General features: G+C 40.6%; 1 protein-coding gene across 1 annotated transcript; it reads right to left on the bottom strand.

Annotated features, from left to right (window-relative positions):
- Positions 1-3,218: 3,218 nt before the first annotated feature.
- Positions 3,219-10,043, bottom strand: LOC115900059 (taste receptor type 2 member 19-like). The gene is given in 3 exon segments (XM_030939714.1): positions 3,219-3,526; positions 3,529-4,119; positions 10,025-10,043. Coding segments are annotated over 3 exon segments (918 nt in total).
- Positions 10,044-15,233: the final 5,190 nt, after the last annotated feature.

Below are 15,233 nucleotides of genomic sequence, written 5' to 3'. Positions count from 1 at the left end.
TTATCACATTAATATCAGACATTGGCTCTAGTTCTAGACCCCTAAAGCTCAGGTATTCATTTAGTGGTATAATTTATTATTCATTCACTTTTCTGTAACTTTTATAATATAGCAATTAAAATGTTCATTTAGAAAGGATATTTAAAATATTATATAAAAATCACATTTTAGTAAGGTAATTCATAACTAACTCAATTTTTTAAATTTCAATGCCATTTCTTTACATAATTACTAGCTAGAAATATCACAATACAGATATATCATTCACAATTGAGAAAATATATAAAAATATCCACAAATATATTATATGCTTTTTTGTAGGTATTGTAGTAGGTGCCATCTGATTTTGATGTTCCACCTTGTCTCCATGTTTTTCATCTGATATAACTGCATCAAGGTTATATTATAGTGATACTTCCCCTACAATTATGGAATAGCCACACTTTTACTCTGATAAATGCTTCTTCTTAGATAATCCTGTAATCTCAACCAGAAACCAGAATAGGAAAATTCAAGCAACTGTAGATTTTGTGATGAGTTTCATTTTCATTGGTTCACCACGCCAATATATATAATTTATTCATGTATTCACTAATTTATTTGTTCATCAAAATATTTTTGGCTACCTATTTTTTATGCGATCTTTTAGGTCCTGGGAGTCAACAGCAAGCAAGATCTACATGATCTCTGCTTTTATGGTGCTTTTATTGTACCAAGAAAGATATATGATAAACAAATAAACAACTAAATAAGATGATTTATCTCAAGGTTTGGATAACAGTGTTAAAATTTCATAACTCCAAGAATTGACACAGTCTATAGAATTAACTTGTTTAATGATGTTATACATTTTTTCCTATAATAGAACTTGTTATCACTGAATATGTCAACACACTTTCTCTTACTTTGTGTTCTCTTGGAGACACACGATGTCCCACTTGTGAATCTAGAAATTTGAGAGAGTTTCAGGTCTTTTACTCAGCACCTCCTCTGACACAAAATCAAAATAAAGGTCTGTTTTAGCTTCTTGCTTCCCTGAATTAGGATGAATGAATGAAACGAAGGATAGTTGCATTATTTGCAACTACATTATAATAAAACATATATTTAAGTCATTTCCTATCATCAATACATAGATTTCATAGATGTCATTTTAACATTTGCAGAATGTATAATTCAAATGATTTTCCTAATTTCTATACTATTTTTACATTAAGTATTTTTTCAAGTAATAAAGATTTGAGTTCATTTATGTGATGTTTAAAAAGAATGTTAAATGTGGAAGACAGTGGAGATAATTGGCAATTCAGGAACTCTGAAGTGGTTTAGGAAAAAAAACTGAAATATTTGGTATCAGATCTCAATTTCCGAAAAGGTTTTCTTTACCTCAAAAACTGAAAGAAATGACTTTTCTGACTGTATATGGAGACTTATGACAGCACTTAAGAGGTCAGCATTGTGTCTCTTTCTTCATCCCTATTACAGATATGACTTTTTTCTCAGTTGTTCACATACTTGTATAAAATCTAATATTCCTCAGTACTGATTATGGTAGACATATACAAAATGTATTTCGAATATATTTGTCATCCTTGAATTTTATTTTGTGCACAGTTTTCTAACAATAATTGTTTGCTTTAAACTGAACATAAAATTAGAATTCATTATGAAATAAAAACTACCCCAAAGATAAAACCTCATTATTGATTTACAATAGAATGCTCATACCATCCAAAAAACTAGAAGTTAAAATAATCGTGTTTAAGCACACTATGGTACCTATGTATGGTACAAATAACAGTGGAAAAGAGAAATGATTTTGTGAAATAAGCTGCAAGTTCTTAACAATTAAAAATAGAGATTATAAATTTTTCAAATGAAATATGATAATATGAAATGTATATGTGAAATACACATGGCTTCATGATTCTGAAAAATTTCTTATATTTTCTATAATTTGGCAGTTTGTAAAAAATGATTAAGATTATGTTATTGTCTAGTTCTAGATCCTTGAGGAATCGCCATACCGTTTTCCATAATGGTTGAACTAGTTTACAATCCCACCAACAGTGTAAAAGTGTTCCTATTTCTCCACATCCTCTCCAGCACCTGTTGTTTCCTGACTTTTTAATGATTGCCATTCTAACTGGTGTGAGATGGTATCTCATTGTGGTTTTGATTTGCATTTCTCTGATGGCCAGTGATGATGAGCATTTTTTCATGTGTCTGTTGGCTGTATGAATATCTTCTTTTGAGAAATGTCTGTTCATATCCTTTGCCCACTTTTTGATGGGGTTGTTTGTTTTTTTCTTGTAAATTTGTTTGAGTTCTTTGTAGATTCTGGATATTAGCCCTTTGTCAGATGAGTAGATTGCAAAATTTTTCTCCCATTCTGTAGGCTGCCTGTTCACTCTGATGGTAGTTTCTTTTGCTGTGCAGAAGCTCTTTAGTTTAATTAGATCCCATTTGTCAATTTTGGCTTTTGCTGCCGTTGCTTTTGGTACCATATGACCCAGCCATCGCACTACTGGGTATATACCCAAAGGATTATAAATCATGCTGCTATAAAGACACATGCACACGTATGTTTATTGCGGCACTATTCACAATAGCAAAGACTTGGAATCAACCCAAATGTCCATCTGTGACAGACTGGATTAAGAAAATGTGGCACATATACACCATGGAATATTATGCAGCCATAAAAAAGGATGAGTTTGCGTCCTTTGTAGGGACATGGATGCAGCTGGAAACCATCATTCTTGGCAAACTGTCACAAGAACAGAAAACCAAACACCGCATGTTCTCACTCATAGGTGGGAACTAAACAATGAGATCACTTGGACTCGGGAAGGGGAACATCACACATTGGGGCCTATCATGGGGAGGGCCAGGGAGGGATTGCATTGGGAGTTATACCTGATATAAATGACGAATTGATGGGTAAAAAAAAAAAAAAAAAAAAAGATTATGTTATTGTCACTCTCTCTTCAGTGTTTCATATACACATACATACACATGCATATATAGATACTTTTTAGACTAACTTTAGGTAAAAGACTTTCCTAGATATACTTTTGGAAATTACTCAAAAACATACAATACAGAAAAACCAGTAGAAAGTATAAATGTTCCAGACAGCATCAGTTTGTTTTCTCTTGGAGACACACGATGTCCCACTTGTGAATCTAGAAATTTGAGAGTTTCAGGTCTTTTACTCAGCACCTATTCTGACACAAAATCAAAAGAAAGGTCTGTTTTAGCTTCTTGCTTCCCCAAATTAGGATGAATGAATGAAATGAAGGATATATAATTGCAGGAGTTTGGCAGAGCAGGAGGACAGGTTCTTTCTGCAGCCTCCTCCTAAGATTCCAAATTGATGTGATTCGGGACAGAAAGTAAACAGCAAGTAACAAGAGGAAGGAGATCACAGTTTGCAAAGCTTTTATGTGGACCCTGGTGTTGGGATCTGGAGATCCTTTGCCATGCAGCTGCATCTTCTTGAGATGTTTATTCAAAGAACAAATAACAGCAGAAAAGATATCAGGGACAGAATAAAGGGTATTAAGTTTGCAAGCGTGGTTACAGTCATATCTGAAAGGTGTGTTGAATCACTCAATTTGATCTCCCAACTCACGTTGCCATGATATTCTTTTGTCCACATACTCCCATCCATGTTTACCACAACAAGATGACAAACCAAAAATGACAAAGACCCGAGTAGTATCACTGGAATGACACTCTTAATTCTCCTTTTTAGGTGAAGAAAAATAAAGTTAGAGAAATTGGCAATCTTGAACAAATAAAATATGCTGAGGCTAGTAGCAACCCAGATGCTGAAATGGTTGGTTACTGCCCAGGCATTAGTACTAGTAATTCTTACTGCTAAACTGTATGAATCTGGTTTCAGAACAGTTGCATACCAAAGTAATAATATTACCCAGTGCAAACCAACTCTGGAGACTGCCAGAGCAGTGAGAATTTGGTCAGCAGAGGAGATCTTTTGTCTGTTGACCCATTCAATGGAATTTACCAATGCTATGAAGCCATTAGCAAAATTTCCAAGAACAAATGTAACCACTACTAGAATGGAAAATATGGGTAGAAAAGTTATCTTGTCTGAACAGACAAAAAGAAAAAATGAAGGCTTAACAACACTGGCTGTGATTCCTTTAATATCCTGACCTTAAATTTTATGTGCACCTGATTTCTGAATGTGCAGTAACATTCTTTTTACTTTTAAATATTGTGACCAGTGTCAAACAAGAAAGTACAAGTTTATGCTAATTGATGAGTTCGATAATGTATTTATGGAAACCATTTTAATTTTCAAACAGCTCAACTTAACTCATTTATTCAATGTCTGTTCTTGTTAGAGACTGGAAATATTCATACTGAAGTTGAAGTGAAACTTGAATTTTCATTTGCCGGCATGCAAATAAGACATATTCTCTTTCAGTGTTTTGCAATGTTTTCCTCGTTTCACATCTCCATAATTTGTGTTCAGCAACTTTACCTGTTAGTTATGGAAAATGTACCACATAGTTCATACAGTAAACATCTAAATCTTAAAGGGAAATTAGTCATTACTAGGATCATCATTATGACCAATTTTTATGCTAGATTTAAATAGACAGAATCCAAACTTTTTAATCAAAATCATCGATAGTTTTCTTGGGAACCATGGGAAGGCCAATACACTTTAAAATCTTACTCCTGCTAACCAGTTCTTTTGTATGACATTATTGTGAACAAGTTCATAAAACATGCACATATAGACAGGCACACACACATACATACACCTATCCAGAAGAAATGAATTTTAAAAATAATTTCCAAAATGGAAAATGAATTTCCAGGAGGTCATCCTGGTGAAATTAGTCCTATTTTCTCTCTCAGGGTTTTTAGTCCATAAAAATATATCGAACATATCTCTCATGCTTAGACCTTTGTTACAGTTACCCTCAAGTCTATTTAATGTCTAAATATTTGACATTTCATTAAAATAGCCAACATTTTTGTAAATATTCCTGAGAATCACAAGCTCTCCTTACAGGGAAATTCAATGAACAGCACTGGATCTCAAAATGCCATTCCAATAAATAAAATACAGTATCTCAACAACAGGTACACCATTGTGTTCCATGAATTTTTATTTTGCTTATAATGTAGACATGGGGCTCTGAGCCTTCAAACTGCCTCATTACCCAAGTGAAGCCTGCCAACCAGACGAAGGCCAGGACCAGACAGATTCACAGCTGAATTCTACCAAATATATAACAAAGCACTGTACGATTTATACAGAACCTATTCTAAGAAATTGAGGAAAAGAGACTCCTCCCTAACTCATTCTATAAAGCCAGCAGCACCCTAATACCAAAACTTTGCAGAGACACAACAAAAAAAAGAAAACCTCAGACCAATATCCTTAACAAACATAGATGAAAAAGTACTCAACAAAATACTAGCAAACTGAATCCAGAAGCACATCAAAAAGCTAATCCACCATAATCAACTAGGCTTTATCACTAAGATACAAGGTTGTTTCAGCATATGCAGATCAATAAGTGTGATTCATCACATAAGCAGAACTAATTAACAAAAACCACATTATCATCTTGATAGACACAGAAAAGGTTTTCAATAAATTCAACATCTCTTCATATTAAAAACTCTCAACAAACTAGGAATGGAAAGTATATACTTCATAATAATAAGAGCCACCTATGACAAACATGGCCACATTATATCGAATAAGCAAAACTGGAAGTATTCCCCTGGAAGATAGGAATAAGACAGGGATATCTTCTCTCACCACACTTAATCAATAGTACTGGAAGTCCTGGCCAAAGCAATCAGGCAAGAGAAAGACATAAAAGTCATCTAAATAGGAAGAGAAGAAGTCAAACTATCCCTGTTTGCAGACAATATAATTCAATACCTAGAAATCCAACAGTCTCTGCCCAAAATCTCCTTGATCTTATAAACAAACTCAGCAAATTCTCAGGAAACAAAGTCAATGCACAAAAATTAGTAGCATTCCTACATATCAACAACATCCAGGCAGAGACAAATAAAGAAAGCAATCCCTTTCATAATAACTGCAAAGGAAAACAATATCTAGGAATACAGCTGACTAGGGAGGTGAAATATCACTACAAAGAGTATTACAAAACATTGCTCACAGAAATAAAATACGACACAAATAAATGGAAAAACATTCCGAGCTCATGGATAGAAAGAATCAATACTGCTAAAATGCCCATACAGCCCAAAGTAATTTATAGATTCAATGCTATTTCTGATAAACTACCAACAACACTCTTCACCAAAGTAGAAAAAACTATTTTAAAGTTCATACGGAATTTTAAAAAGGGCCCAAATAGCCATGGCAATCCCAAGGAAAAAGAACAAAGCTGGAGGCACATTACCTAACTTTGAACCATACTACAAGGCTACAGTAACCAAAACAGCATGGCACTGTTACAAAAACAGGCACATAGACCAAGGAAACCGAATAGAGAGCCCAGAAATAATGCCACCCACCTATAGCCATCTGATCTTCAACAAAGTTAAGAAAAGCAAGCAATGGGGAGAGACTCCCTATTCAATAAATAATGCTGAGATAACTGGCTAGTCACATGCAGAAGACTGAAACTGGACACCTTCATTATACATATACAAAAATCAAAGCAAGCTGGATTAAATACTAAAGTGTAAAACCTAAAACTGTAAAAAGAAAAAAAAAAAAAAAAACACCTGAAAAATAACCTAGGAAATACCATTCTGGACATAGGACCTGGCAAACAGTTCATGACATAGATGCCAAAAGCAGTTGCAACAAAAACAGAAAATGACAAATGGAATACTTAATTAAACTAAAGAGCTTCTGCACAGGAAAAGAAATTATCAACGGAGTAAACAGACGACCTGAAGAATGGGCAAAAATATTTTGCTAACTATGCATCTGACAAAGTCCTATAAGGAACTTGATTTTGCAAGCAAAAAACAAACACCCCCATTTAAAAGTGAATAAAGGACATGGACAATTTTCACGTGAAGACATACACACAGCCAACAAGCATATGAAAAGATGCTCAATATGAACTAATCATTAAAGAAATGCAAATCAAAACCACAATGAGATATCCTCTCACACCCCTCAGAATGGCTATTACTAAAAACAAAACAAAACAAACAAACAAGAAAAACATCAAAAAAACACACTCTGTCAAGGTTGTGCGTTTATACTGCTGGTGGGAATGTGAGACAGAAACAGAAAACCAAGTACCACATGTTCACTTGTAAGTGGGAGCTAAACATTAAATACATGTGGACACAAAGAAGGGAACCACAGACAACAGGGCCTACATGAAGACAGAGGGCAGGAGGGGGCGAGGATCAAAAAGTTATCTATCAGGTACTCTGCTTATCACCTGAGTGATGAAATAATCTATACACCAAGTTCCCATGCCATGAAATTTATTTATATAGCAAACCTGCACATACACCTCTGAACCTAAAATAAAATCTAAAAAAATTAAGAACTGCAGAGGGAAATGAGATTTCTCTTTAAACAAGGCAGTGTTGGAGACCTCAATGACTTAGTGATTTAGTGATGTTTGAGGAGTGGTAACGTTTAGTGTTGATATCTGAGAAAGAGCATTCCAAGGAGAAAGAACACAAGCACGAAATCCCTGAGGTAATGCTTGGCATACTCAACAAGTGACACAAAGGCCAATGTTGCTCGCATGGGATGAGCCAGGCATTTTAGGGCAGACAGGCAGACAAAATCAGATCACACAAATGATTATAGGACTTCATAAGGATTTGGGCTTACTCTTAATGAGTTGAGAAGCCGCTGAAAAGTCTTGAGCAGAAGAATGGCATGATCAAATTTGCATTTAACAGGCTCTCTCTGGCTGCTACCTTGAGAATACATCAGGGGAACGTGAAGAACTAGAAAAAAATAATTAGGAGTTGATGGCAATTATCCTGGCAAGAAATGGAGAAGTTTAGATGAGTATGGCAGAAGTGATGACAAAGGATTAGATTATGTATGTTTTTGAAGACACAGTCTCTAAAATTTGCTGAGATGAGATGTGAAAGAGAGAAAATGTTTACTCTATGTTTTTTGTCTAAGCATCTGAAAGTCTGAAGTGTTCATTAACAAAACAAAAGACTGTAGGAGAAACAGATTTGGGGATGGAAGGAAAGATGAGTAATTTGGTTTAGACAAGTTAGTTCAAGTTCTTGTCAGACAGCCAAATGAAGATGTCAAGTACACTATTAGAGAGAGGATTCCATGAAAGGTAAAACCAGAACATTTTCAGAAGTCACAGGAAGATTTTTTTTTATGAAGGATTAGGCAGAATTTTTATGTAAGAAAAAAGTGATAAAGGAACAGACAAACTCAAACATATTAAAATTTAGGGAATAAAAAGAAAATAGAGCGGGCGGGTGTGGTGCTCATGCCTGTAATCCCAGCACCTTGGGAGGCTGAGGCAGACGATAACCTGAGGTCAGGAGGTTGAGACCAGCCTGGCCAACATGGCAAAACCCCATCTTTTTGTTGTTTGTTTGTTTGTTTTTTGAGACGGAGTCTCGCATTGTCGCTTGGGCTTGGGTGCCGTGGCAAGATCTTGGCTCACTGCAACCTCTACCTCCCGGGTTCAAGCAATTCTCTTGCCTCAGCCTCCCGAGTAGCTGGGATTACAGGTGCCTCCCACCACGCTCAGCTAATTTTTTTGTATTTTTAGTAGAGACAGGGTTTCACCATGTTGTCCAGGCTGCTCTGGAACTCCTGACCTCGTGATCCGCCCACCTTGGCGTCCCAAAGTGCTGGGATTACAGACATGAGCCATCGTGCCAGGCCTAAAACCCTGCGTTTACTAAAAATACAAAAATTAGCTGGGTGTGGTGGTGGGTGCCTATAATCCCAGTTACTCCGGAGGCTAACACAGGAGAATCACTTGAACCCGGGAGGCAGAGGTTGCAGTAAGCAGAGATGGCGCCACTGCACTCCAGCCGGGCTACAGAGCAAGACAGCGTCTCCAAAAAAACAACAACAAAAAACCCCTCAGATATCCAGATAAGAGGATACAAATGTGTCCACTGTCATAAATTCTTCACCATGCTACAAGAGGGGAACTGACATTTTGGTGAATCTTTGTAAACCATCAATTTATCTATCACACTTTTATTTCACCAGTAGCATTTACAAAGCTAAGTAATACAATTCCATTTGAAATTACCCATAAACAGAATAGACCTTTAAAACTTACTACACTCACTCTGGGGAAGAAATAAATACGAATTTTTAGCAAATAAAATATATCATTTTACCTTGCCTCTTTGGAAATAATATTTTTATCTTTCAAGCTGTACTGACAAAATGTATCTTACAGTCAATGAAAAACTGAAACTCAAATAAGCAGACAAGCCTTTTCAAGGTAACAAACTCAGGGAGGGGCAGTGCAGGCTCCAACACAGACCTTTCTAAGTGTCACGGCAGGCCATTCCATCCCTCGGGACACCCATCCTGTTCAGTAAAGTACTCAGTGACCACCTAGGAGGCACTGGCACTGCTCTTTGTCCTCCTGTGGGCCTTAAGTGCATTTTCATATTCAGGTTCTTGCACATCCTCTCTGGGCTGGGTTTTCCTTGTCCTTTGGGACAGTTTTTCTCTCTTCACAAGTCTGAGACAATCTAGAGAACAGAAACCATTTCTGCCTTTTCCTCTCAATATCAGCATCCCATTGGCAGACCGTCAATGTGTCTCCGAGGAATGAAAACTCCGGCTGGAGGAACAGTTTTAATGACCTGGCTTTAATGACATTATGTTGTATTGTCCATTAATTTTAATGTCCTAAAATTTTAATAACCCTAAGGGGTCACCATGTTAGATGAAACTATACCAGGAGATTCCTCTAAGGCTAAGAGCATCCAGCTGCTCCCCTGAGAGACTCTACCCCCTACCTCAGGCTGTCCTTGGCAATGAGATGACCCCGGGACTGATACTCACTAGACCCTCCAATAGACATGGCCACAGTGCGTACTCTGGGTCATCCCCAGACAGTTCTAAAATGCCAGGACTAGGAAAAGACAAGCGGGTGGCTGAGGACACAACACCCTGTAAAGTTTTCAAAGGGGGAGCTGAACCTAAAGACATTTTAGTAATATGTACACTTAGGAAAGATGAAGAGAGGTACAAAGATTTTTTTTACAGTAGAGTAAAGTGTTTGGAAACAGAAAAATATTTTGGCCAAGGTGGCTCACACCTGTATTCCCAGCGCTTTAGGAGGCTGAGGTGGGCGATCAATTAAAGTCAGGAGTTCGAAACCAACCTAACCAACATGGCAAAACCCTGTCTCTACTAAAAATACAAAAATCAGCTGGACGTGGTGGTGGCCGTCTATAAGCCCAGCTACTTGGGAGGCTGAGGCAGGAGAATCGCTTGAACCCGGGAGTCAGAGGTTGCAGTGAGCTGAGACTGCACCATCGCACTCCAGCCTGGTGACAGGGCGAGACTATGTCTCAAAAAAAAAATATATATATATATAATATACATTTAAAATTATTACATGTAGATAGTATTTGAAGTCTTGGGACTGACTGTAGGTAGAAACAAGAGAAGGCAAGGAAATTTTTTATATTTATATTCATATATAATTATATAAAATTAATATACATAATTATAATGTATAAATACATCATATAGGCTGTGCACAGTGGCTTACACCTGTAATCCCAGCAATTTGGGAGGCCGAGGTGGGCAGATCACCTGAGCTCAGGAGTTCGAGACTAGCCTGACCAACATGGAGAAACCCCATCTCTACTAAAGATACAAAAATTAGCCAGGCGTGGTGGTGCATACCTGTAATCACAGCTACTCAGGAGACTGAGGCAGGAAAATCACTTGAACCCAGGAGGTGGAGGTTGCAGTGAGCCCAGATTGTGTCATTGCACTCCATCCTGGGAGACAAGGGTTAAACTCCATCTCAAAATAAGTAAATAAATAAATAAAACAAGAAATATATATTTATGTCTAAATATATAATTATAATACATAAATGTGCATATATACATTTATTATAAATTTATTAATATATAAAATATATTTATTTCTGAGACAGGGTCTGGCTCTGTCACCCTGGCTAGAGCGCAGTGGCACTATCATAGCTCATTGGAGCCTTAAACAGATGGCTCAAGCGATCCTCCCATCTCAGCCTCCTGAGTGACTAGGATTGCATGCACACACCGCCATGCGTAGCTAATTTTAAAATTTTTTGTAGAGACAGGGTCTTCCTTTTTTGCCTAAGCTGGTCTTGAACTCCTGGGCTCAAGTGATCTTCCTGCCTCAGGCTTCCAATGTGTTAGACGTGGGCCACTGCATCTGTTCTAATGCATTTATTAAATTTGCGAGCTTATATTATTTAATACTTTTAAGCACTGAAGGTGTTGAACAACCAACTTGCAGAATTCCCGAACAATGGATGGTCAGCTGTCATGTCCTGGTTCAAATCGTCGCAGCACACCAAGGCTAGAAACCTTTAAGCTAACTTCCACTTAGGTCTCCCGGGGCAGGACAATGTCACTTGGCCAATCCCCACTAAGAGGGACTCTGGAAAGGCAAGAAACTATTCTGTTCTCTGTAATGGAACGTGACCAGGGAGAAGGCAGTTGGGAGGGCCAGCTGGGCCCTCGAACCAGCAGCATCCACCATTGACCAGCTGCCCTAGAACTACACTGTGCTGGGCATTTGGGGCACTGTTATGAGCAAGAGTTTCCATTTTTCTTCTCATGGGACCTTCATGCTAGTGGCAAGAGACAATTTTTTTTTTTTTTTTTTTTTTTTTTTTGAGACAGAGTTTTGTTCTTGTCACTCAGGCTGGAGTGCAATGGTGTAATCTCAGCTCACTGCAACCTCTGCCTCCTGGATTCAAGCAATTCTCCTGCCTCAACCTTCCGAGTAGCTGGGATTACAGGATTGCACCACCACGTCTAGCTAGTTTTTGTATTTTAGTAGAGATGGGGTTTCACCATGTTGGCCAGGCTGGTCTGGAACTCCTGAGCCACTGCACCCAGTCAAGAGGGAGATTTTAAATCAATGAGCATAATTGTGATGAATGCCAGAAAGAAGAATGTGTATGATGGGGAGGGGACCTAAGTTATTGTCTCATATTTTAACACTTTCATAGGCAATAACTAAAAACTTAGAAGCTTGAAACAACACACACCTTTAAGCCAATTTTGGCAAGCTAGGAGTTGAGCACATTTTAGCAGGTCCTCTGCTTGGGATCTCACACTAAGCAGCTGGGCTGCATCCTCATCTGAGGTTCTACTGGGACAGAATCCATTTCCAGGTCCGCTGAGGTTATTGGCAGAATTCATTTCCTAAGACCCGCTTGGCAAGGGCCAAGCTTTTTGCTTCCTTGCCTACGGGGTCCCTCCAAAGGTCCTTTCTCAGCACAGCATCTCCCTCCTGCAGCACCTGCAGGCGGAACCTTTCTCTCTAGTGTGCGAAGGTGATGCACTGTGACAGTGACATCCCATTGCTTTTGCCAGGCTCTATGGGTTAGAAGCCAGTCACCTATTTTGCTCGTACCCAAGGTCAGGAAGACTATATAAGGGCATAGGTCATTGGGGGGTCAGTCACTTTAGGGTGTGGCTGCCACCACTGAACTTGGTGAGACTTTAAGGGTTGGTAGGAGCTGGGCAGGTACAGGGGTGAGGGTGTGTCAGGCAGGGGTGAGGGCGTGTCAGGCAGGGGTGAGGGCATGGAGGGAGATGCAGAGGCCTGCACCCTGGAATGTCCTTTCACTCCCTGAGGTTTTGTTCTCCTGATCCCTGAGTACATCCCAGAATACGGTGGGGCCCTAGCAGGGGAGACGTAGGGAAGCATGTGTTGTTCATCCGGGGACCTTGTTAGGCAAATCAGATTAGGGGCCAGGCTTTCAGTGGTGGGTGCGAGCATGGGAGTGATGAGTGTGCAGGTGTGTGTGGGAAGAGTGATGGGGATGGGGTCAGCCCCAGCCACCATGAAGACCTTAACTGTGCATCCACCCATCCCAGCAGCCTCCCTGAGTGAGTGCCTTCAGGGTGCAGGTCCTGTTTTACACATGGAAGTGAATCAGAGTGGGACACTGCCTTGCCTTAGAGAGGTCACATTTCTTCTCCTTCTTCTCCTTCTTCTTTTTTTTTTTTTTAATTTGCGACAGAGTCTCACTCTGTTGCCCAGGCTGGAGTGCAGTGGTGTGACCTTGGCTCACTGCAACCTCTGCCTCCCAGGTTCAAGCAATTTTCCTGCCTCAGCCTCCTGGGTAGGGTAGCTGGGATGATAGGCACGCATTACCATGCCTGGCTAATTGTTGTATTTTAGTTTCACCATATTGGCCAGGCTGGTCCCAGTCTCCTGGCCTCAAGCGATCTGCCCGCCTCAGCCTCCCAAAGTGCTGTGACTACAGGCGTAAGCCACCACACCGGGCAAGAGGTCACACTTCATGCCAAGTGGGTGGCAGCCACTCAGAGAGCACCCCATCTGGCACTGGGAGTGAGGAGTGCTCAGCGTCCTAGGAAGGCAGAGGGCTGCATGAGAGGTTCGGGGAGGAAGGACTGGAGGAGGATTTGAGATTTTCTTTTCTTTTCTTTTTTTTTTTTTTTTTGAGACGGAGTTTTGCTCTGTCGCCCAGGCTGGAGTGCAGTGGCCGAATCTCGGCTCACTGCAAGCTCCGCCTCCCGGGTTTACGCCATTCTCCTGCCTCAGCCTCCCAAGTAGCTGGGACTACAGGCGCCCGCCACCTCGCCCGGCTAGTTTTCTGTATTTTTTAGTAGAGACGGGGTTTCACCGTGTTAGCCAGGATGGTCTCGATCTCCTGACCTCGTGATCCGCCCGTCTCGGCCTCCCAAAGTGCTGGGATTACAGGCTTGAGCCACCGCGCCCGGCCTTTCACCTGAGCAGCTGGGTGGATGAAGGGGCTGTTTACAGAGAATCACAAGAATGTGGATGAGCAGGTTAGGGCACTAATACAGCACTGTTTTGGCCCGCGGAAAATTTGAGATGCTTCCCTGTGTCCAGCTGGGGCTTTGGGAAAGGTGAGGGCTGTGCATCTGACTGGGATGGATGTCTCTGGCAGGCAGTAGACCATGTGGATGGTTTGTGAAGCCCGGAAGGGCATGAGATTTCCTGTGGCAGTGCCCACTGCAAATGGAAGGGCATTTGGCCTGAGCCCGGACATATACAAGTCGGGCAGAGAAGGGGGTGGGTCCCCGGGACCCACAGAGGAGCAGCTATGGAGGTACAGGGAAACCAAGGGTGTGGGGGCACATGAAGCAGGAAGCTCAAAGAAGATGAGGAAAGAGGTTTTAAAGACGATCAGGGCTGGGGACAGTGGTTCATGCCTGTAATCCCAACACTTTGGGAGGCTGAGACAAGAGGATAGCTTGAGGCCAGGAGTTTGAGACCAGCCTGGGCAACATAGGGAGACCCCATTTCTGTAAATAAATAAATACCATCGGTACTTGGCATTTCAGGCGGGGAACAGCAAACACATGAAAGCTCTGAGGCAGGAAAGGGAAGTGATTAGTGCTCGCTCCTGGTTCCTTTATCAGACCTTAAAGAGATGCAGAGACATTTCAGGTACTCCTTGGCCGAGCTCCTTCAGGGAAGGCCTAAGTTCGCTTCTACTTCCCATCTATTAATTTTTTTTTGGAGACAGAGTCTCACTCTGTCGCCCAGGCTGGAGCGCATGCAATGGCACCATCTCAGCTCACTGTAACCTCCTCCTCCCGGGTTCAAACGATTCTCCTGCCTCAGCCTTCCCAGTAGCTGGGACCACAGGTACGCGCGACCACGATCGGCTAAGTTTTTGTATTTTTAGCAGAGATGGGGTTTCATCTTGTTGGCCAGGCTGGTTTCGAACTCCTGGCCTCAAGTGATCCACCTGCCTTGGCCCCACAAAGTGCTGGGATTACAGGCGCGAGCCACCGCGCCCGGCCCTACTTCACTCCTAACGCCCACCATACGTGCTTCCAAATGTTTGCTGAATGACAAGGTGAACGAGTGAATGGGACTACGTGACTTTGGGCAGCAGGCAATCCTATTCCTTGGACCTCAGTTTCCCTTTTTGTAAAGCAAGCCTGTCTCTCGCTCTCTGGCCTAAAAGCCTGAGTTCTGGGCTTGAGATGAGCGTGTCCTGTAGAGCAGACTCCAGGTGGACGTTGAGCTGGGTCTT

This window comes from Rhinopithecus roxellana, chromosome 10 (assembly GCF_007565055.1).
Source record: "Rhinopithecus roxellana isolate Shanxi Qingling chromosome 10, ASM756505v1, whole genome shotgun sequence".
In the NCBI taxonomy this organism is placed as follows: Eukaryota; Metazoa; Chordata; class Mammalia; order Primates; family Cercopithecidae; genus Rhinopithecus; species Rhinopithecus roxellana.
Note: the sequence above shows the minus strand (reverse complement) of the source record. Positions and strands in the feature narration are given on the sequence as shown.